The 25,006-nt window shown below is 37.3% G+C and overlaps 1 protein-coding gene across 2 annotated transcripts in view; it reads right to left on the bottom strand.

Annotated features, from left to right (window-relative positions):
- The window catches only part of Rich (Guanine nucleotide exchange factor subunit Rich), a 211,240-nt gene that overhangs the window by 59,730 nt on the left and 126,504 nt on the right, over positions 1 to 25,006 (bottom strand). For both annotated transcript variants that reach the window (XR_014441698.1, XM_083122778.1), the window contains exons 9-10: positions 21,763 to 22,005; positions 18,662 to 19,028 (exon numbers count right to left, since the gene is read on the bottom strand). Coding sequence is in view for 1 of the 2 variants with exons in the window: in XM_083122778.1 (XP_082978904.1) it covers positions 18,662 to 19,028; positions 21,763 to 22,005 (610 nt within the window). In the remaining variant the exon portion in view is untranslated. The remainder of the gene's footprint in view (positions 1 to 18,661; positions 19,029 to 21,762; positions 22,006 to 25,006) is intronic.

The following is a 25,006-nucleotide window of genomic DNA, read 5'->3' as shown; positions in this document are numbered from 1 at the left end:
TTCTGTATCTTGTCATAGTCATACATGTCATCTGGTATTAGAAGGATATGTTAATTCAAACTAACCTGAAAATACGAACGTAATTTTTCACATTTAAGTGATGCAGAAAATTACTACGCATCTATTTCACTGTCCTTTCAGTTGCGAGTTTAACCTTTAGCATCCGGATGTTCAAAATTTCGACCACCACATCTATTCTCGTTGAAGACTGATGGTCAACAAGAAGAACATGCCAGCAAATAACATGCCATTTCTTGAAAACTACACACCATATTTCAGTTCTATCTTTCTTTATATTTAGTATACATGTGATGGTATGACATACTCGAATTACAAAACAATATTCCAATTGTTACTATTATTAACAAGCGAAGTTCTTAAAAGTTATTTGTTTCCCTTTGTTACCAGTGGCGGCTGGCCAAGTGCAACAAGTGCAGATGTTTTCACCTAATTTTCAAATTAATATTGACATTTTTCATTTGCTTGTTAAATTAAACTATTTCCCAGCAGAAGGCACACGATAATACTCAAATAATACGCCGCTCGGCGCTATGCACGTGAAGAGTTCGTCGTAGCATAAACAAACCAAGAGCAGACGCCGCCAGGTTGCGGAAGACTTTAGCCGGTTGTCATGGCAACGGTGACGTCACCTAGCGTTGGAATTGAACGGGTGTCGCCATCTAGATGCAGCAGTTCTCTCGTCGACAGAAAACATTGCATCCAGTGGCTGTGGCAAAATCGTTGCGTTCTCGCGAGATCTTGTTCCGCGTGTGTGTTTTGCGTTTCCTATCGTGTGTTGTGTTCATGTGTTGAGCTGTGGTTTGTACAATGAACCCAGTAAATGACTTAGTGTGTAATTTGTTGCAGACACCATTTTCCGGATGGACGGATGAAGACAAAAAAGACATTTTAAACTGTGGGGGCCCACTGACACTATTTGTTTTTCATTGCCTATAAATGTACTTCTTCACCTGTTATTTTAGGCACGAGCTGCTACTGTTCGTTACCCCTGTAAAATTATGGGATAGATTTTAAAAATGGCAATAACTTCTAAACTACTGCATCTTTTTTGAAAAAGATTAATTCTACATGTAAGAATTATAGTGAAAAGCAACATTTTAAACAATATCCGACAATTAAGGTCCATGGCAGGGGCAAATGACCGATGTACAAAATGTGTGTCGACCACATGGCACAATTAAGATGCCATTTCTTGAAAACTATGTACTACATTTCAGTTCTGTCTTTTTTTTTTGTTTATTAGTAGTCCTCTAAAGGTATTAATTACACACTTGAATTACAATCACAGACAGAAAAGGAATATCGAATGTGTGGGGAAAGTACGTTGAAGAGCTCTACCAGAAAGAGAATCGCCCAGACAGTCTGAATGTAGAAAATGAAGACGACGTGCCTGATGATGAGAAAGGATACTATATCCTGAATGAAGAATTTGAGCAAGCACTCAAAGAAATGAGGAATGGGAAAGCAACGGGCACTGATGAAATTCCTGTTGAACTTATCAAATGTCTGGGAGATGGAAAAAGATAAATACTACACTTATGCAATGAAATCTATGAGAAAGGGGATTGGCCACAAGATTTCACGGAGACTGTTTTGGTACCTCTGCAGAAAAAAAGCAATGCCAGAAAATGTTCTGAGTACAGGACAATCAGCTTGATATCTCACTCGGCAAAAATTCTTCTAAGAATTCTGAACAGACGCCTATACTCGAAGGTCAGTGGCGAGTTAGAGGAAGAACAGTTTGGTTTCAGGAAAGGAAGAGGTACAAGGGATGCAATTGGTTTACTGAGGACCATTGGGGAAAGATATTTAGAGAAAGGAAAGGAGGTGTTTGTAGTATTTGTAGACCTGGAGAAAGCCTTTGATAGAGTGAATTGGGTTAAACTCTCAGAAATTCTGAAGAAAATTTGGGTAGATTGGAAAGAGAGGAGACTTCTAAGCAACTTATATATGAATCAACGAGTTAAAGTGAGAACAGGAGACGAAATGACAGAAGGCTGTGAAATTGGAAGAGGAGTACGACAAGGATGCTGCCTATCGCCTACTTTGTTTAATATCTATTTAGAAGATATAATGAAAAATTGTTTCCAGGGAACAGGAGGTGTCAAATTGGTGATGACATGGCATTATTCGCTGAGGATGAAATAACCATAAATAGTATGTTAGAAGAGTTAAACAGCAGCTGTGAGCAGTATGGGATGAAGATTAATGTAAAAAAGACAAAGGCAATGGTTATAGGACGGAAACCAAGAATATTAATGTGAGAGCAAACAGTGAAATAATCCAGCAAGTGGATAGCTTCAAGTACCTCGGATGCACTATAAGCAGTGACATGAGCTGCAAACAAGAAGTGAAAATGAGAATCGCAATAGCAAAAGAAGCTTTCAATAGAAGAAAAAATGTTTTTTGTGGACCCATGGACATAGGTCTAAGGAAGAGATTAGTGAAATGTTTTGTGTGGAGTGTAGCACTTTATGGTGCAGAAACCTGGATGTTGAGAAGAAATGAAAAGAAACGACTCGAAGCTTTTGAAATGTGGACATGGCGAAAAATGGAGCGTGTAAAATGGACGGACAAGGTAAGAAACGAAGCCGTACTGAAAAGAGTTGGTGAAAAAAGATCAGGGTAGCTACAATTTTTTGATTATGAAATTCCCTGACTTTTCCAGGTTTTCCAGACCAGAAATAATTTTTTTCCAGACATGTTTGTCGTCATGATATTTGCTTTTGAACCTCATGTTTTTCAATTAAATATGCAGGCACGTTAATTATTATGAATATGAATATACACAGTTATTAGCTGAAAATTTACCGAGTGATTAATATAATGCTAAAGATCATTTTCTATTATGAAAAACATTCTCTCTGACAGACGACTATCAATGAATGTTGAGAACTTAAAAAGCACCTTGTAGTTATGTGCAATCAAGACAGAGAAAATTGAAATGCTCTTCCCAATTTAGATTTTAACATTTTGCCAGAAATTATAGATAAAAGTAAGCGACTTCTAACTGCAGTTTAGATGTGTTTGTGTGTGTCTTGTGTAGTAGTTGTGATGTGTTTGTGTGCGTCTTGTGTAGTAGTTATGCTGTCTAATGTGTTTGTGTTCGTCTTGTGTAGTAGTTCCTCCATTCATATCGGGGGTTAGGCGTAGAGCTGACAACTCTGCACTGTAAAAAGACATGTCAAGAAACAGAAATATAAGGCCATGGATGTTCCCAAGGTAAAATATTCCGGAGGTAAAATAGTCCCCCGTTCGGATCTCCGGGTGGGGACTACTTTGGGAGGTCCCTGGACTAAGGATAAGATCTACGTTAGGAATAAGGATATTAAATTAGGCACCTGGAATGTTCTGAGCCTTTACCGGCCTGGGGCATTTCAGTGTACAGTTAATGAGATAGTCAAGTATAAATTAGATGTAGTAGCTGTCCAGGAAGTTAGGTGGCCAGGAGAAGGGAATTGTAAAACTAAAAATTATACTTTTTTCTATGGTGGTACTGAAAATCATAATTTTGGAACAGGCTTTTTCATAAATAATAGAATTATCGCGGCTCTTAAAACAGTAGAATTTATTAATGATAGGATATCATATGCAGTTTTACAGGGTAGGTGGTGTAAAATTATTTTAATAAACATACATGCACCAACGGAAGATAAAGATGATAATACTAAAGATGATTTTTATACAGAGTTAGAACAGGTCTTTGATAAATTTTCTCAGTATGATATGAAAATTCTGTTAGGTGACTGTAATGCACAGATTGGCAAAGAAGATACATTTAAACCCACGATTGGTAAAGAAAGTCTTCATGAATTAAGTAATGATAATGGTATAAGATTGATTACTTTTGCAACCTCAAAGAATTTAATTGTGAAAAGTACCACTTTTAAACATAAAGATATCCATAAATATACCTGGTCTTCTCCAGATGGTAAAACTCATAATCAGATAGATCATATTCTCATTGATAAGAGAAGGCATACTAGTATAATTGACGTTCGTACACATAGAGGTGCTGACTGTGCCAGTGACCATTATTTAGTAATTGCTAAATTAAGAGAAAGACTCTCAGTGATAAATCATAAGCAACAAAATCTAAAAGTTATAAAATTTGATACAGGAAAGTTTGCTGATGAAAGAATTAAGAAAGATTACCAAATTAAACTGTCAAATAGATTTGAGGTTTTGCAGGATTTAAATGATGATGAAAATATAAATGAAACAGACGTAAATAAGAATTGGGAGCACATACGTAATGCAATAGAATCAGCAGCTAAAGAAAGTATAGGATACCATAAACCAAGAAAAAGTAAGCCATGGTTTGATAATGAATGTCATAATCTAATAGAAATAAGAAATCAGGCTAGACTTAGGTGGTTAAATAACTCTGATGATACAAATCTAAGCAATTATAATAGAATAAAGCGAGAAGTTAACCGCACGTTTAGAAGTAAAAAAAGAGATTACTTGAAAAGCAAAATTAACGAAATTGAAACAAACAGCAAAAATAAAAATATCAGAGATTTATATAAAGGTGTAAATGAATTTAGAAAGGGGTGGCAACCTAAACTAAACTTGATAAAAGATAAAGACGGTGATTTTCTAGCTGACCCAAGCGATATTCTAAATAGATGGAAGAACTACTTTAATGACCTTTTAAATGTCCATGTAGGAGATAAATCAGAAGTAAATGAAGTACACACAGCAGAACCTTTAGTTCCAGAACCTAACTTGACTGAAGTTAAAGATGCTATTAAAAGGCTAAAGAATAACAAAGCACCTGGCATTGATTTAATACCAGCTGAGTTAATTAAATATGGTGGAAATTCATTAATATGTCAAATTCATAAATTAATTTGTTTAATATGGAATAAAGAAGAAATCCCTCAACAGTGGAAAGAATCCATAATTGTTCCTGTGTTTAAAAAAGGTGATAAAATGAACTGCAATAATTACCGTGGAATTTCTCTACTCTCAACAACATACAAAATATTGTCTAACATTCTTTTAACAAGACTAACACCATATGCTAATGAAATTATAGGTGATTATCAATGTGGATTTAAACGTAACAGATCAACTACAGATCAAATTTTTCACATCAGACAGACACTTGAAAAAAAGTGGGAATATAATCAAAATGTCCATCAGCTATTCATTGATTTCAAAAAAGCATATGATTCGGTCAAAAGAGATAAATTATATAATATATTAGTAGAGTTTGGAATACCTAAGAAGCTTGTTAGTATGATAAAAATATGCACCAGTGAAACAGAAAGTAAAATTCGTGTGGGTAATAATATGTCTGACAAATTTATAATTCATGATGGGTTAAAACAAGGAGATGCATTATCTCCATTGCTCTTTAATTTTGCCTTAGAATATGCTGTAAGGAAGGTAAAAGAAACTAAAGAAGGACTAAAATTAAATGGTGTGACTCAGTTGTTAGCATATGCAGATGATGTAGACTTACTGGGGGATGATATAAATACGATTAAGAATAATGCTAAAATATTTTTCAAAACTGCTAAAGAGATAGGTTTGGAAGTTAACAAAGAGAAAACTAAATATATGCTTACAGGCCGAAACCAAGTGTTAGGTAATAATCAAAATCTAATTATTGATAACAACTCGTTTGAACCAGTTTCCAAATTCAAATACTTAGGAGTAATATTAACAAATGAAAATTATATTAAAGAGGAAATAAAAAGTAGGCTTAATTCAGGAAATGCATGTTACTTCTCTCTTCATAAACTTTTGTCTTCTCGTTTAATATCTAAGAAACTAAAAGTTAAAATATACAAAACAGTAATTTTGCCTGTAGTATTATATGGGTGTGAAACTTGGTCCCTTACATTGAAAGAGGAACATAAATTGAGAGTATTTGAAAATAAGATCCTTAGGAAAATATTTGGACCTAAAAGGGATGAGGAGACAGGTGAGTGGAGAAGGTTACATAATTCAGAACTACATAATTTGTATTCATGTCCAGATATTATTAGAATAATTAAATCAAGAAGACTTAGGTGGGCAGGCCATGTGGCACGAATGGGAGAGGAAAGAGGAGCTTACAGGATTCTTGTTGGGAAACCAGATGGTAAGAGACCTGTAGGAAGGCCAAGACGAAGATGGAGGGACAACGTTGAGATGGACCTAAAGGAAATCGGTAGGGATGGAAGAGAGTATATAGATCTTGCTCAAGATAGGGACAGATGGAAGGCCTGTGTTGCTGCAGCCATGAACCTTCGGGTTTAAGAAGGCTAGAGAGTTAGTTAGTTAATATAATGCTATTCAATGAAAAAATAAATAACTATTGTACTTCCCAATTTTCAGTCATTACAATTTAAGTGGTGTAAAAAAATCAATAAAAAAATGTGGCATTTATCAAAGTTTTACAATGTAACCTGTATACAACCTCAATTAGCCTACATCAATACAAATGAGAAACAACAGAAAATTAGGTCATGTACATTTAGAAAATATGCAATAAGTTTAATGATTATATTTTTTAATTTATTGAAAATAGTAGGCTACATATATTATGGAAATTCAGAACTTGAATGGGGCCGATGACCAACCATACACCTAAAAAAAATATATACGCGGGCCATACTTTGGAATCAAATATCTCCATTATTTGAGTTTTCCACATGCTGGTACCAATTTTATATTACGGAAAACATCGAAATCTGTCTTCTAAAAGGTAACAGTTCCGAATGTTTTATGATTATTTTTTTTCACATTTTCCTAGCAGGAAAACTAATTATCATAGAATTTTGGCAATCATTGTGACACGAAATTTGAACCTTCCTTAAAATCATGAGCACTATTTGGATTCGAAAAAGTTATTTATGTTGAAAAAAACCTTCAAAATGACCTTAAAATAATCCAATAGCGCAACAACCCAATATCGGGCCAAGGCTTACCTACTGACTGCTGGCCTCCCTCCCACGCGAGCCACCAAGGGGGCGTGGAGATATGCAGCCAGACTAGGGGGACGGGTGGTCAGCCCAACCGACCCCCAGCCGTTGTAGTACTTCGCGACCGGATTACGCTCACTCACTCGGAGCTCACCAATTTCCTCACGATAGTGGGTTGCCACTGGCCCTATACGTAGGCCGAAAAAATTCCGACCAGAGCTGGATTGGAACCTACGCCATCCCATAGCAAACGATCTCAAGACGAGAGAAAGCCTAACCCGCTCGGCTACGGAGGAGGACTCAAAAAGACCTTACTCAATCATAAACGCTTCCCACGGACAAGGTATTCTCCGGTTGACAAGCTACAGTAAGTATCATAAACTAGTGGGAATGAATGTAGAAATAAATCGGAACCTTAGTAGAGTGCATTCAGGGTCTTTATTTTAATTCTAAGACAACCAAACCTGACATTCCTAACCTAACCACAAAAGCATATATTAACAAAATCTTAAGTAATCGCTAAAACTCTGCAGTATGTGTTAACAGACATACATCAAAATCGAACCATGTAAAAGTTGCATTTGTAGCATGATGAAATCGCAATAAAACAAAAGGAACTTGGGCTCATTTTCACCACTTTTCAGCATAATTTCATTCTACATGCGAACAATACGTAAAATTACTATCGGCATGAAACCAACATTCCTAACCTAACACCGACGTGTGACCAGTGTACGTATATTCGAATATTGACGTCACTGATACTGCATAAAATCACTAATTTCTCGGGTGTAACACATCTCTGCAATGTAAAAACTACGACAACGAGCAAATGAACTAGTTCATCAGGTTGCTTCTGAACGGGTCGCAAACGAAGGACTCAAATTCACAGAACGGGTTCAAGGGGGAACGAAGTAGTGAGTCCCTTTGTTTTTACTCGGCGTCCGCACCCATCCAGTGTGACGTCAACCACAGCCAGTTACGTGAAATTCTGCTCTTCAAGCTTTATTGCAGATCCAAAACCAATGAACTGTCCAAACACCAACCTGCTCTGCTTCACGTATCAAAAGAGAATGGGTTCCGAACGGGTGTGTTCTTGAAGAAAGAATATTTCCTCACTACACACAAAGCTAAAGCAACATTTTTTTCCGCAAGAAATTCTGAGGATGGCTGGTGCGTAGGTTTCGTCTTGAGTAGCTTGTTCTCTAAGGAAAAATCTCACGCCTCTCCAAATTCCGGTCTTGAACAGGTTCACAAGAACAAGTCGCAAAATGAACTGATCCAAGAACCTAGATCAGAGAGTGAATAAATATAGAATTGAAATGCGAAGAAACCATAATTCTGTACGTAACAGACTAGAAGTCATAATGACGAGAGGAACAAGTTTCTGAATTGAATCTTTTGGGGGACTGGAATCACAAGAACCGAATTCGGAAGTGGAAATGAACCGTTCGTTCATTTTGTAACTGGTTTTCCTGCAACTCCAAAATGCACGTAAATTCCAGAAAATAAGCTAAATTACCTGACTTTTCCCTGACCAACCAAATTCCCTGACTTTTCCCTGTTTTCCAGGTTTTCCAGTCACGTAGCAACCCTGAAGATCTATACTGGAGACCATCAAGAGGAGGAAAAGAAACTGGTTAGGACACTGTCTAAGAAGGAACTGCCTGCTAAGGGATGCCTTGGAGGGAATGGTTGAAGGAGGAAAAGTCCGTGGAAGAAAGAGATATCAGCTTATGGATGATATTAAATTAACTGGGTCGTATGCTATTACGAAGCGTAAGGCGGAGAATAGGGAAAGCTGGAGATTGCAGTGAAAAACCTCCCAATTAGGCAGAAAACAATGAATGAATGAATGAATATCCATTGTTACTATTATTAACAGGTGTCATTTTAAAAAGACCTTTGTTTCCCTTTTGTTACTATGGGATAAATTGAAGATAACGGGCTATAACTCTTCAACCACTGAATATTTTTTTAAAAATTTAAAGTGTACATGTAAGAATGAGTAAAAAGCAAAATTTAAGTAATGTATGACAATTAAGGGTCGAGGGGGGAACTGGGGGCAAAGGCCCAAAGTTTGAAATTTTCCGTAACTACGCAAAATTTCCAAATGCCGTAATTTTTCTTTTTTCAAAATTGCAGCATGGGCATTACATATCCTCATAGTGGTCTTTTGTTGTGCTTCCCTCCAAACTTGATCCATCCAACATCCATACGGGTGACGGGCGAAATTCCGGAAATTGTTCCATAAGCTGTCAACACTGCCACTTTATACAACCGCTATTTTTATAGCCAAGAAGTATCAGTCTGATTTCAACAAAACTTTGCATGGTTGTAGAAATGTACCACCACTACACACATCATTTTTGTTCACTTCGGTCTATTAGGCAGGGTCCAAAAAACATCGTAGCTCAAGAACTTATTATTGTACAGAGATGAAATCAGTTTTGTTTTCTTTCTTAACCCCGTGACAGCCATGTCACACCCAAGTATTTTTGCTAATTTCAGCTGGGACATCAGTGTCACAAGGAGTGTCTTGCGACTTGGGGAAGACCCTATGTATAACATAATGTTCTGAGATACATGTTTTGAGTGCCATATGAGAGTTGACGTATATGTCAGTAGCAATTAGTAAAGTTTAATTTCATTCTCACTATATTTGGGGTGGGCAATTTCCCGCCAGAAAGAAAATAACGGTCATTACATTAGAAATTATTTTGTTTCTCCAAAAGTATCTTCCACAAGTGTGCAATTCGTCCCACAAGAATAGAACATGTATCAAGCAATAATACAGTCATGTTATGGCGTTGCCTGACAAAGTTCAAATTTCATTTAATTTTTTTTTTTTTTTTTTTATCTTCTTCCACTTGATAAACAAAAATTGTGGTTTTGGACCACAGACTTATAACCTAATCTGTACTGAAAAACACGAGGTATAATTTGTAACTCTAGCAAACAAAGTTCCCGAGACATATTTTTTTTAAAAAACCTTCCGAGAATTAAATTTCCCACCGAAAGCTTTTACATTAGAATTTCTTTTTTTCTCCGAAGGTATCAGCAGCAAGTGCGCAATTCTTGCCATGAGAATTAAACACACATCACGCAATATGTAGGTACCGTTTTGAACAATCACATTCCAGCGATGCCTACATGGGGGCCGATGTGGTTCAAAGTGTGTAAATAACATTTTTTAAAAAAAAACTTTCTTCTTCTCCTTCTACTTGATAAATGAAAAGTAGGTTTCATCGATCAAAGGCTTATAGCCTAGTTTGTACTGAAGAAAATAAGAACTGTAGTATTCGTAGTATCAGAAATATTTTTAAAAATCGTAATTTTGAATTTCCTGCCAAACAAGACACACACTGTTTTTTACAACAGATTATCTTTTTTTTTTATCTGAAACTATCAGCAGTAAGCAATTCTTACCATGAGAATGGTACACATATCAGGTAATATGGAGGTAATGTCTTGAAACCTCATGTCCCAGCGTTACCTACGTGGGGGTCTGACAAGAGTTTAAATTTCATTAAAAAAACAACTAAAATGTTTAAAATTTCTTCTTCTTCTATTTGCTAAATGAAAATATGTTCTTTTCAACATAGGTTTGTAACCCAAACTGTACAGAAGAGAATAAGTTATAATTTGTAACTCTAGCATTTGTCGTTACATAAATATAAATTTTTATTGAAATTCTTGAGAAATTTTAAATTTCCTGGTGAAAAAGGGCACAGATTTTACATTAGGGAATATTTTTTTCTCTAAAAGTATAATCAGCAAGTGTTCAATTTCTACCAGGAGAACGGAACACATATAGGGCAATACACAGATACGGTTTTGAACCCTCATGTCCTGGTGTTGCCTATGTGGGGGATCGAAATATTTCTTTCTTTTCTTTTACTTTCTTCTTCTTTTAATTGGTAAAGGAAAATTAGGGCTTTTTAGACCATAGGGTTGTAGCCTAACCTTTACTGAACAAAACGAGGTATCATTTGTCATTCTACCATTCATAGTTGCCAAGATATTACAATATTATTCAAATCTTGGCAAATTTAAAATTTCCCACTTGAAAGTGCTCCCATGCAGCCAAAAATTTCAATTCATCATCATCATCTATCATATCGTTACAGATTTTTAAAAATTCAGCTAGCAACAACAAAAAAAATTATAATAGCATGTTTATTACTCTATTGTTATATTATTATTTTGCACCACTTTTCTCAAGAACAAACTTGTTAAGGACGTTAATGGATCACTGTGTTCTTTGAGGAACATTTGCAATTTTATGACTGATTGGTAGAATTTCAGTTAAAGTTTGATTTATAGATATGCTTCAATTTACTTTGCATTTCTGCCAATTTTGAAGGTGAGTGATGATATGAAATTGATGGAGCACTCGCAAAGAACACCCACGTCAGGGCCAGGACTCTAACTCAGGACCCCTGGAATTATAGCATGCTGTGTTAACCACTCCACCATGGAGGTTGGAAATATCAGTTAAGGAGATCAGTAAACTTCAATACCCAGTGAAGGTACATACTGGTTCGGATTCCACTTTTAGACTGTAGGTACAGTGCCAATTAAAGTGGACTTGCAAACATATCGGTACTTTATTGGTCAGCCAAAGTTTCATGTCAGCCTATTCCTTAGTATTCTACTATTTTCCTGAGTATTCTTCTATTTCTCTTTCTATTTGGTTAACTGTTATTGATTGATTGATTTGCTTTATTTTACTTCGCTTGTTGTGCCACTTTTGGCTAATTTGCGAAGATGGGAATGAGTGATGATATGATGAAATTGATGAATACACACTCACAAACATCCATGCCCAGGCCAGGATTCGATCCCAGGACCCCTGTCACCGTAGCGCTATTATAAGAATAAATGATGACATGGAACTTCTGATTCTGTACCCCATTACACTGACCACTCCACCACGAAGTTGGCTTTAGTATTCTTCAAGCAGTACCGTTAATCAGTCCGATCCTTACATGCAGGTAAAACATTGAACAAAAATAAACTTTACGCAATGATGCTCTCATTATAATTTGTACTTCGGATTGTGTGTAGGTGTTTGGTGATGAATAGTACTGTTGTGTGGTAGTTAGAAGACGTTAAAGTGAACTGTGTATAATACCACCCTGAACAATGTTCACGCATGAAGAACACCGAATATTCATCAAATTTCACGTTGCATGTGGAAGGAATGCACAGCAAATTCACAAGGGCTTACGCGAGGCATGTGGGGCCACGCTTTACCGTATCATACCGTTGTTAGATGGGCCAAGGCATTTGAAAGTGGTCGTGAATCAGCCGCGAAAGAACATGGTGGCGGGCATCCTCGCACGGCAACAGATCCACACCACCTTGATGCACTTCGCATATTGCTGGAGAATAATTGGCGTTGGACATGTAGTGAATGAACTGAAGGGGTTATCCTTGCACATGGTGTTCGACAAGGTGTTACAGTGAATGCAGACTATTACGTCAGTTAACTTCGTGACCATTTTGCTCTTAGGCGCAAAATACCACATCAACAAATACACACACTTCACTTTAATGTCTTCTAACTACCACACAACAGTACTATTCAGTACCAAACACCTACACACGATCCACAGTACAAGACTAAACAAAACCCTATCGTCTATTGTCACAGCGACAACTGACAAGCGTATACCAACAGTGTTGCCACTACAAAAATATTGGCCCTCGTATTATTATTAGTATGGAGCACATAAGGGGACTCTCAGTATCCATCAACATCAGTGTACCCATTTATCAGTAATATTGCTGATGATTTTACCAATGCGATACTTAAATAGCCTAAAATTGAGTACACAGTTTTGCAATTTTGTTGTTTTTATGAACATAAAGCTGTCATTCGTATACCCTTCATTTATAAAATAAATTTCTTCTCAAGTTTCAGTACCAGCCTGGACATGGTGGTTCTTAATGAGTGTCCCTACACCAAATTCATCTAATCTTTACTCATTCTTGTTGTAATGATTACCCAAAAGTGGCAAAAAAGTGGCATAAAATACAAAGTAAATTTCCAATGTACAATTTCACTTTCTACCATTCTTCTAAAACCATTGACGTCAATTGGTTACGTACATATTTGCAGAAAAGAATAATAGATTCAGATCTTTGATGAAATATTTGGTCAAATATAGATCAGTATCCGTAAAATTTCACATATCAGCAATGGGTAAAGTTTCAGATCAGTCTCCAGCTTATTACTTACAAACACAGTGTACTATACTCTTGAATAATATTCACCTTAACCCATAACTGGCACGGTGCCAGAGTGTAACGAAAATGGCATGGCGTGGTTCCATGGACCAGCAACTTGAATTCACTATTTACGTAAGTTATGAAAACAGTAGCAAACTTTTTCACAAATTATCATCTATTTTGGATCTTGTTTATGGAATTACGTTAAATTTTAGTCCACTATTTCTGTTATTGCAGTTTTAATTACTCAATGCTACAAAAATCTGTTCCTTTTTCGTAAATGGCTCTGTAAATACATTTTCATGGACTGTAAGATCCAAAAAATTATTTGGTTGTTCAATTATCACAGAACATACATGTAGCAGGGTGGCTACAAACAAGCAGAAATGAAATTCCCTGACTTTTCCAGGTTTTCCAGAACAAAATTTACATTTTTCCCTGACAATTACAAACTAAACTAAATCGATGTTTTTGTAAATGGAAATAATAAACTCATACAGATCCACATATGGTTTTGCTAAGTACCAATATTATCTTCTATTAAATTGACTTAATTTCTCTATTCTCTATGACTTGAATTCAAACTGCAAAATAGTGAATTTGGAAAATTATTACAATTTACAAGCTAAGGAAGGATTATGGAATTTTGTCATACGCAGTAAGTTTAAAATAAAATACTTGCTTATTTGTAAAGTTACGACTAAATGAGATAAGAGTGATTGATTAAGAAATACAATTTGTAATTTATCAGTCTCCTTATACATTCTCGGTATTATATGTTGATATTTCCACTGAGGTTTGGAACCCTCTGCTTTCAAGAACCATGAGTGCGGACTCACTTTTCAATGCATAAAGCTACTTCTCTCTTCTCTGTAAAACAAACAACTTAACTCTTGCATATAAGTGAAACAACTGAATTGAACAAAAGAAAGTGTCATATTTCCTTACATTATCGATGGGATTTCTGCTCCAGTACAGCATATCCAAGTGAAGTGCTGTGAAACTGACAACATGCAGTTATACCATTAATGCTGACGAAAAGGGTATGTAAGTATTAGAAATTTAACGCAAGGAATTTATAGAATTGCATTGTATAGGTACCTGATTTAGCTAACCAACACATTAAAACAGGAACACACTAATAATAAAAGCTTCTGAAAGTTCATATACGAGGGGCATCCTGGAAAAGCTCCAATGGTGCCTATACGCAGCACTAGTGGTCGGAGAGCGACACACACACATACAGGCAGGAAGAAGTGGCATGTAGCTGTAATCTGGTACAGTTGCAATGTAGCCGGTTTAGGACAGTTCTAGGTTAAAGATTGCAGCTCTCATAAAGTCTCCCACCGACTGCGATGTAGCCTACATTGCACGTTCAGAATTTGGCACAGAGCAATCGTGTGAGTTTTGCAGACTGGACGTCGTGAGTGATAGGATGGTCAGACGATGGTGCAGACAATTCACGGAAGGCCAATCGAATGTGCACAACCCCATAGAGCTGAGTACACACGGGCCCTTTGCATCACTTCAGGTGGGATATCTTGGACCACTCCCTGTACAGCCCTGGCCTTGAATGTACGTACTTTCATCTCTTTGTTTAACTGAAGAGGTTTCTGGCAAGGCAAGGATTTGACAGCTACATTGCGGTAGAGATTGTTCCAGTCTTTGGTGTCACACACATATACCATGGGCATACAAAATTTAGTGCCATGCTGCGACACATGCCAGAACAACGGTGGTGATTATGCCAAAAAAAATTCCCAAAATTAACATTTTCATTTTAGCGCATTTTCTGGCAAATATCTGAAATTATACCTTCATGGTGTTTTTAAACTACTGTTTCAAATTGTAAGTCACATGGCTTATGCCTCTTCGCGAGAGTTTGATATCTTGAAAGTTAGTTTGGGAAAGTTATTTTCCATACCCCTTTATTAATTTTAAGGTAAGGATTTTAGATAATGAAATTTTGGTGTGGAGTTAGGGCCCCACACTTTCTTGATCACGGCTGAAGGTGGGGATGATGTGATCAGCACCACACTCCTGGCTGCCTTTATCCTTCAAAGTTTCCTCAAGGTACCAGCTTCGTATGATGCTGGGTGGGCGCCGGAGCAGTTTGAATAGGTGGAAAACATCCCGGTTCTCCCCCGCAGGGGATCGACCCTGGGTCTCTTGCATAGTAGTCAGATGCCCTAACGACTGAGCTCCATTATTACTCACTCGACAAATGCCGATAGTACGCACTTAGCTTGGTAATTCAAAACATATCTCGTGCGACAAATACGAAGATGTGGCTCCCGTGTGACGGTAGATAAGCACTCAATCTCCTGTTAGAACCCTGCCACTTTGCACTGTGATGCAAATGGTTTTGATAGAAGTTGAAAAAATCGTGGGAAATAAATGATTTAATGTGGTTGTTGGAATCATTTCACGTACGTATAACTCTATAGTTTACTCTTGAGTAAAATGTTGGAAAACTTGCATGTTCTTTGTACACAAACATGGCCTAGAAAAGACAAGGATGTTGGATTTCATGGAATTTAGGACATTTCTTTAAAAATGTTTACAATTCGCATTTTTTGCCAAAGTCGCATTATTTCGAATTTCGCAGCAATTACCATTTTTAACGGTTTTGGAGTTTGCAAAAAATCAATGTACCTACTAATTGGAAATTACTTTCTGGCCACCCCTCGTATAAATCAGTAGATGGAAAGTGAAAATTTAGCAGGGCTGGCAGAGAAATGTCAATTCTTGAAGGAAGTGATTTGCTGTTATGATTGAATGATTCAAGTAAATATGATATTAAAATATTTTCGTATTTATTATTAGGATTTTATTTCATAATATTGGACATTAAGACCATCTCTCACGAGATTAAACAGACAGGACAGAGAGTGGCATTAATTTCATTGCAATACTAGTGTTGCAGTAAATTTGAGGTTGGGAGCATGCACTTGCCAATTTTTATAACGTTCACCAATGCAGATTTATGTTTCACTTTTTCGTGATAGTATTCAATATATATCCCATTTGGTTGGATTCTTCTTGATATGTAAGAATAGTGCAATGGCATTGTAAACGTATGTTAACTTGTTAACTTGTGTGAAACCAGTAATGTGTCAGGATGATGAAAGAAAACCTTCGTAAGCACTGCTACATTAAATAAGGTGAAGTGAGCCAGAAGAGTAATAAAATTCCAGCAGCATATTTGCAGTCTAAAGCTCTTCTTGTTTATGCATGCGATTTTTGTTGGACGTTTCAGTCAATGCAATTTCTGTCGCATGTTGTAGTGAGATACTTTGTCAGGTGGTGATATTCGACAAAAATCGTATGTATCAATGGAACATATTTGTTTCAATGTTCCTTCAGTTTGCCCAACAAAATGCCTTACTACGACGTCCGACAACTACCGGACGGCGCCACCAGCTCTTATCCCCTCCATCTGTTGACAAGTTCCCTTACTACTCCCATACGGACAAGAAAAAATGATAATTCAATGCATTTTTCACCACACAATATTTAGAGGCTTAACCTTTACTCCTCCAATGATACCAACCATTATGGTATCATCAGGGTAAGGTCGTACTGGCCCGATGATACCATATGGTATCATGGTTATGATTACGAAATGAATGTGCGTTTTGGACCTTCATACTCTTATGTTTGGGTGGAAACTCTGACACAGGTCTGGAGCAAGCATGGGAAATTCATATTGATGACCAAGCTCCCCCCCCCCCCTTCCGCAACATATCCATGCCACATTTCCGAACAGAGTTTCTTTCACATTTTGGCTCATTATTCAACTTGTATGGCACCAAAGAACATGAAACATGTTTCATTCTCTTGAGAAATGTCAATTCTTTGAAAAGAATACTAAAGTTCGCACAGTCTTCCCAAATAGTGGGAGAAGAGGGGGTAAACTCCAGATTTTTATGTTGTTTTTTTCATTGAAATTCGGTAGTCGCGCCCCCAAACCCCCCTTCTTCGGTTCGGTGTTCTGAATTGTACACGGTTGCATGCTATGATGTTTTAGCTGCAAACCAAAACTTATCCGAAGTAGATTGCCCCCATAGTACCCGAGTTATAACAATTTTCCTCCAAACATGCAAATTACCTATTTTTCGCAAAAAAAGAAAAATCACATTTTGGCATATTATTCAACTTGTATGGCACCAAAGAACATGAAACATGTTTCATTCTCTTGGGAAATGTCCATTCTTTGAAAAGAATACTAAAGTTGCGTGCCTTCTTTCCAAATAACGGGAGAATAGTGGGTAAACTCCAGATTTTTGTTGTGTTTTTGTTCATTGAAATTCGGTATTCGCTCCCCCCAAACCCCCTTTACTCGGTTCGGCGTTCTGAATTGTACACCGCTGCATGCTCTGATGTTTTAGCTGAAAAACAAAACTTATCCGAAGTAGATTGCTACCTTAGTGCCCGAGTTATAACAATTTTCCTCCAAAAATGCAAATTACTTATATATTTCGTAAAAAAAAAATCACATTTTGGCTTATTATTCAACTTGTATGGCACCCAAGAACATAAAACATGTTTCATTCTGTTGAGAAATGTCCATTCTTTGAAAAGAATACTAAAGTTTGCGCCTTCTCCCCAAAATAGCGGGAGAAGAGTGGGCAAACTCCAGATTTTTGTTTTTTCCATTGAAATTCGGGGGACGTGCCCTCCAAGCCCCCTTCCTCGGTCCGGTGTTGTAAATTGTACACCGTTGCATGCGCTGATGTTTTAGCTGAAAAACAAAAGTTATCCGAAGTAGATTGCTCCCATAGTGCAAGAGTTATAACAATTTTCGTCAAAAGACTGTTCGAAGTCAATGAAGACGAAATTCCCTGACATTTCCCTGACTTTTTTTGACACCTCAAATTCCCTGACTTTTCCCGGTTTTCCAGGTTTTCCAGGTCTGTCGCCACCCTGATGTAGTTACCCAATGAAAACAAAATCACATAAAAAGATTCACACAAAAAAAATCTACACAATGTCAAAATGAGGGAGAAAAGCTAATTGTAGTGATAGTCAGTGGAGATAAGTACTTCATTATCAGTTTTATTATTATCAGATCTGATAATTCACTTCCGCTTGCAACAAATTCAAGTTCATTTTTCTTATTTTAAGAACATTGTCATTAAAAAACGGACTGTCAACTCTGATTCTTGCACCAGGTTTCTTGCCAAAAGACTTACGCAAACAGCGTTGCATGGTCCGTGGGACCCACGAGTGTCTGTTGCTCTGAAACTAAAACGCAGCTAGCGAAGATTCGCCAGCAGGTTACGCGGTCTTCCAAAATATGAAGCTACCGAAAAGGAGAGGGAAGTACATGTTATTGCTTCAGAGAACGAGAGCGTTGTTCTAGGTCGCGGGGTCCCAGGAACCATGCCGCACCAGTTACGGGTTAAAAATGTAATATTAGACTTAGTAAGAAATGATACATAAATTTAGCTCCTGCGCAATAGTAATTGAACTATACTTACTTGTTTGATTATCCTTCTGAGACAAAATATACAATGATATGTGACTGTCTGCACAAAATGTCACTAACCTATCCCTTAAATTATTCACTAACAACACTTGAGAATTTACTTTCACTGTTTTCACAAACGCATTATCCAATTTTGTATCTCTTGGGTATATCCTTATCTCATCACCATGGTCAACAATATTGTAGCATCCCATCACAATATTCTCACGCCACCACAGCACCCCACCGGTCACTACAAAATCCTTCTCCTGAGTTTCATTGCCAAATAATTTCCATTTCCTTGTGGCCATTGAAAAATGAGCTAGCCCTGTCCTTCCTGCAACGGCAATGTTATGTCCTTCAGCATCAATCGCGGTATACTAGGGAGAAAGAGGGAGAAAAATTGTATAATTAATAGTTTCAAAGCATTAGTAATTTTAAATATAAAGATGGATTATGAATAAAACTGCAATTTACATAAAATGTATAGTGAAAAAAATGTTCAAGGGGTACTTCAAAAATAAGGGCCGATTGATTGTATCAAAGAAGAAAAGAAGTGTAGCAACACTGTATTAGTGGTTACAAACACGTACATATCTACTTTATTTCTCAACATAGACACCATAATTTTCCAAGGAATTTTGGTACCGTTGAATAAATAGTGTGATCGAGCATTGTCGTGGATAAGAACAGTTCCTGAGCACAGCATTCAAAGTCGTCACTTTGTATGGCATGTCCGAGTTTGATACTGTTTCACAGTACGCCTGCGATGTGCTTGCTTTCCTCCACTCCATGAAATCCACCAAACACACACCTTGTTGTTCCCAGATCACAGTTTTTCATCAGGCTACCTACTCTCCCATGATGGCTCCTAATTTTTGGCATTTTCCTAAACTCAAAATGGCACAGAAAGGGGCCCAATTTTAGTCACAAGAAAACATTAAGCCAACACGTTGTCCCAGTTCTTCATTTACAAATAGGCCTTCCACAAATGCTTCCAACGATGATGGGCCTGCTGTGAGGAGTGAATGAAGCACCAAGGAGATTAGGATTTCACACCTCCACAAAAGTAATTGTATTTTTCCTGGCCAAAGGTCAGTGCTTTTTGAATATGCATGCCTGTACATCAAGATGGAAACAATGAAGTCTTACACTTCGTGCTGAAAAATACATTTTGTTTATTATTTATAAACGTAAACAGCATATTCCATTAAAAATCACAAATGTTTCCTACAATGAAGTAGTGAAATTTCACTTTTTGTGATTTGTACCAGAATGTAATGTTTTTAAAATTTATAGCACAGACCTGGTTAAAATTCACTCTTTATAAATAAGTACTATATATATATATATATATATATAAAAATGGATGTATGTGTGTATGTGTGTGTGTGTTTGTTTGTTCAGCAATAACTCTCGAACGCCTGGAGCGATTTCAACCAAACTTGGATCACTTGCAATCTCGAAATAAATACTGTGGGGGTAAGACACCCCCAGCACCCCTAGGGGTGGGGGTGGGAAGGGGACATAAAATAGCATTCTGTTGCGTGGCATTTTCATGTCATATCCTGCAAGTTATGCTTCCTGCAACACAGCACGGTGAAGTTGGTTGCCTACACAGGAGGTGCAATATTGCTATCCTCGAGCAATTTCAGCACATATCACTTACAATGTGGAAAGAAATACTGTGGGGGTAAGACACCCCTGGCACCCCTAGGGATGCGGTGGGAAGGGGGTGGCATGTAAAAATAATCGAAAACGACCGATATTAGTGTGGAATTCATAGTTTTCGGGGTCACTAAGATGAATAGTGACACTCCCAATGCCGTTCAACTCCAAGTTCACTTTACGGTATAGTTACAATTCATTACGAGAGCGGGCTGAAAAGTAATGCCTCCTATTTTTTTGTGATGGTGTAAAGATATTTTTGATTTTGAGCAACCATGCATTGTTCCCCGTTCTCCATTCCAAGTTTCAAACTTCTATCAGCATGGGTTGCTGAACTAGAGCGAGGAAAATTGCAGCATGTAACCATACTATGTCGGTGTACCTGAAACTGCGTGTGGTGACAGAATTTCTAACTGCAACAAATGTGTCCCCCAATTGACATTCATCAGAGAATGAAGGCTTTTTATGGCAATGAATGTGTAAAGTCAGTACTGTATGATGTTGGGTTGTTCATGCTCACAATGAAAACTCCTGCTGAGGAACTTTCAAGAAGTTGTCACACACGTTCTTCCACACAACGGTGTAGAAACCATGCACAGTAATTGACATGTGGTACAAAATCTGCCAGACCCATTGCCTTTACCCTCTGAGGGTGGTACGGGTGAAGCTGCTGATCATTATGAATATGCCAGATGCTGCTCTGAGACACATATGTGACGTGCAATGGTGCGAGTACTCGTCGACGGGTTCTCGTCAGTTCTATGAAGGACCTCCTCTTCAACATCGAGAGGGCAGCATGTCCGTGGAGCACCACAGTCAGCCCTGTTAACTTTGAAGTTACCTGTTTCTCGCAGCCGTTGCTCTAATCGGGCAAAAATGGTATGTGATGGAGTGACACAATGCGGAAAAACACTGCATATACAGACGTTTCGCAGCTCTACCATTAAGTCCAGCTTCGCCGTAAATTAACAACATGTCTGTGTTCTCGGCAAACTTGTATTCAACCATACTGTCTTCCGCAATGACTGAATAGCAACTGACGTGAAGGTCAAAGCACACCGGATTGTAAACAGAGGACGTTGGAAGCAGCACACATGACATCAGGTGACTGAAGACAACGTTCTCAGTCAATGTGGGTTGTCTACCGTGAAGCGGGAGATGTGTAACTATGTGATCTTGTCATCTGTGTAGTACCAGAGCGGTACATTTCCGGACATGGGTTCCTTATCAAAACTTGAACTACTAAGTTCCCTCTACAACCCCTAGAAGTGTGTAATAGGAATTCTGTATCACCCTTTATATTCAGACATAACATCTAGTAATATCTAGAAACAGCAACATTAGAAAAGACACAATCATTCAAGTACACATGTAAGCAAGCTTATTTTATTGTTTCGATGCTACCATTAACTTCATTAATGCTTGGATTCAACACTTTTTACTTACTCTTATTGGCCAATTTGTTCCTGAGTAGGTGTATGGTATAGGTACAATAATCCACTGCTTGCTTCCCATGAAAGTATTTGTAACAGTAAAATTCCCCTCGCTCGTAACATCACCGAACATATCATCACCGTTATACATTGAAAACTGATCCAACGGAGTTTCGTGATAAACTTTCATGAGATTATCACCGAGGTTGATGTACATGCGATCCTCACCTTGTAGATACAAATGTCCTTGGTGGCTCTGAAATGAAAGGATATATTTAGAGCAGTTAAGGTACTTTCTTTGAAAATAAGACTGATTCTCATTATTGCACGAATGAATACAGAAATATTTTGATGCAAAACTCTGATAAGAGTTTAGTTTTGGCATCATCATTTTTGGTAGTTTACCCTTGATTCTATTATGAGGATTATTTAAAAAAAAAAGTGATTACATGCTCATAACAGTCTACTTATATAATTGTGGAGGACGAGGTTACTCTATTCCTTCGTAATAGTCTCCGAGTATAACAATTTTCTCATGCCATCAGCAGAATTGTTTTTCCAATGACGGACCACTCTAAGGCCTGCACTATGGTCTTAAAGCAATATCCTAATAGAGGATCTCGTAGCTTCTGAAACAAGTCGTAGTTGTAGGATCCCATATCCAGAGTATGGGGGGACGGGGGTGCTTTAGCATTCCACAATCCTACTGCTCAAGCAGTTGCCTCACTGAATTTGCAACATGGCTCCTTGAGTTGTGATGCAGCACAATTGAATGTCTTGTCAAAAGTGTTGATCATTTTTTTGAATAGCTGAACGAAATTGATTCTCCAGAAAGTTGCTGTTAGTAGTTACTTTTCATGGTAATTTCCTTTGGTACTGTGAGACAAAAGAAAATGACTTCGTAGTCGTAAGAAGCATAACTTTAATGTTGCTAGGTGCTTGTTGGAAATTTTACAGTCTTGGTGAATCAGTTTGGTGAACCACTTAGCCACTGTTGGATATTGAATTGCCTCATCACCATACGCTTGCACAGTTCTCTGTGACACTTATCAACATCTCTTTCATGTACAACTTGTATTTTTATGAATGCAATTTGTTATTTCCGTGAAAATATGGTTTTAGAGTGCACTACTCAATGACAGTCAGCGCAATGCAGCCGTCACACATTAATCTGTGGAACTACGACACCTCACTTGCAGAGGCAGGAATAAAGTCATTATCTGAATACACAATTAATTGTTGCTGCAAGTGACAAACAGTCGACATATTGTTGAATAATCACTTTTTTTTAAATGATCCTCGTACTTAAGACTTCTTAAATTACTTAAATGTGTCGCATACTTGATGACCACTTCATGTATAACTTCAATTTATTGTATATTTTTATAGGAATACTACTACACAGATATGAACATTTTGCCAATAAAAATTTTGCCAATACTGATAAAAGTACTTTACCAATACCTGGAATGTATCGTAAGCAGTGACATGTGCTGCAGTCAGGAAGTCAAACTTGAGACAAACCAAGCCTTTAATAGAAGTACTTAGTTTGTTTTTACAAACTTTTGAACAAACAACTAAGAAAGAGACTAATGGAGTGCAGTATTGTATAGCAGAAAAATCTGGAAGCTATGTGAAGAAGTGAGGAAAAGCAACTGAAAGATTTAAAAATGTGGCTGTAGCGAAGAATAGTGTGTATAAAATTGACAGATGAAGTATGGAACAAAACTTGTTTTAGATTGATTTAATTGTTGTTTTAAGTCCACGTGGCCGCGGTGGCTCAGTCGGTAACGCGTCTGACTACCATGCTCAAGGTCCCGGGTTCGATCCCCGGCCGGTTCAAATCCGGGAACTTTTCTAACGGTGGAAGCGGCCCCGGCGCCTACCCAGCGTCGAATAACATGGGTACCTGGGGGAAACCCTGGGGGGTAAAGGCGGTCAGGGGCGTGATGCTGATCACATCACCCCCACTCACGACCGGATCAAGAAAGTGTGGGGCGTTACCCCCACACCCCCCATACGCCCTCATGGCGTGGTGCTATGAACAGGGGAATACTTTACCTTTACCTTTTTTTTTAAGTCCACTTTATGCACAGAAAGGATAATCGGGACTGGACCTACAGCTTCAAGTGGGATCCGAATCACTGTGGCATGTGCCTCCACCAGGTATTGAACCCGGGACCCCTTGATTGCAAGAAGACAATGCAACCAAAACCTTGTGTTAGAAACAGTTGGTGAAAGAAGAGCAATGCTGGAAGTGATCAAGAAAAGAAAATGAAACTGGCTGGGTCACTAACAAAAAAAATAAATTGCCTGCAAGAAGATACACTAGAAGGAATGGTTAAGGATCCGGGAAAGAAGAAGATATCACATGAAAAATAATATTAGATTAAGTGGATCCTACGCTAACATGAAACATAATGTGCAAGATTCGAAAGCTTGGAGGTTTCAGCAAAATATCTGCCTACTAAGACCGAGAATGACGAAAGAAAATATGAATAAATTTGCAAATGTTCAGTGCAGAATTTTGCACTAACTTAATGGATACTTATAGATTTAAAAAAGTGGATGTAATGGCCCCCTGTTCACATACAGAATTATTATTTTAACCATTTCTTATTGAAAAGTCAAGTCCATGTTTATTTTGTATGAGATACAAGCAGAACAACACTGACTTTACGGAAAGATTCTCATGCAAAAATCCTGTTTATAAATTGTTTAAAAAAAATGACTTAAAATGTAAACTTTCAACAACTCCCATGTGCTAATTTAAAATATATAAACTTAAAAGTTATGCAACATTTCACAGAGAGAACACAGCATTTAATGTAACATTCAATAATGTTAATTTCTTTTGTCATATACATCATTTCCCATATAATATCCCATCCTCTTGAAGAGTTCCCATGAAGTGTTGAAAACTTGAAAAATAAGAACACTACAAATGCACCAAATGTGATCTATATTATTAATTATATTAAAATGTTGGTATTATGGCATTAGTTACTTTAAACAACATTCAAGAACAGATAATTTTACTACTTTTGTAAATTTAGATTAGTTATTTGTAAATTCACACACCAATCTAAATCAATCTTTTGGCTGAATTGGGGGAAAAAATGCAGAAAAAATATAGCTCTGAATTTGGAGTTACACTACATTCTTTCTTGCTATACTCTGATTGTTCTTGATATTTAGAACTCTTTTGTTAGTTGGTTATAAACAAAATTTGCATGATACTACACTGAAATGTAAAA

Source organism: Lepisma saccharinum, chromosome 5 (genome assembly GCF_977018435.1).
Source record: "Lepisma saccharinum chromosome 5, izLepSacc3.1, whole genome shotgun sequence".
NCBI lineage: Eukaryota > Metazoa > Arthropoda > Insecta > Zygentoma > Lepismatidae > Lepisma > Lepisma saccharinum.
Note: the sequence above shows the minus strand (reverse complement) of the source record. Positions and strands in the feature narration are given on the sequence as shown.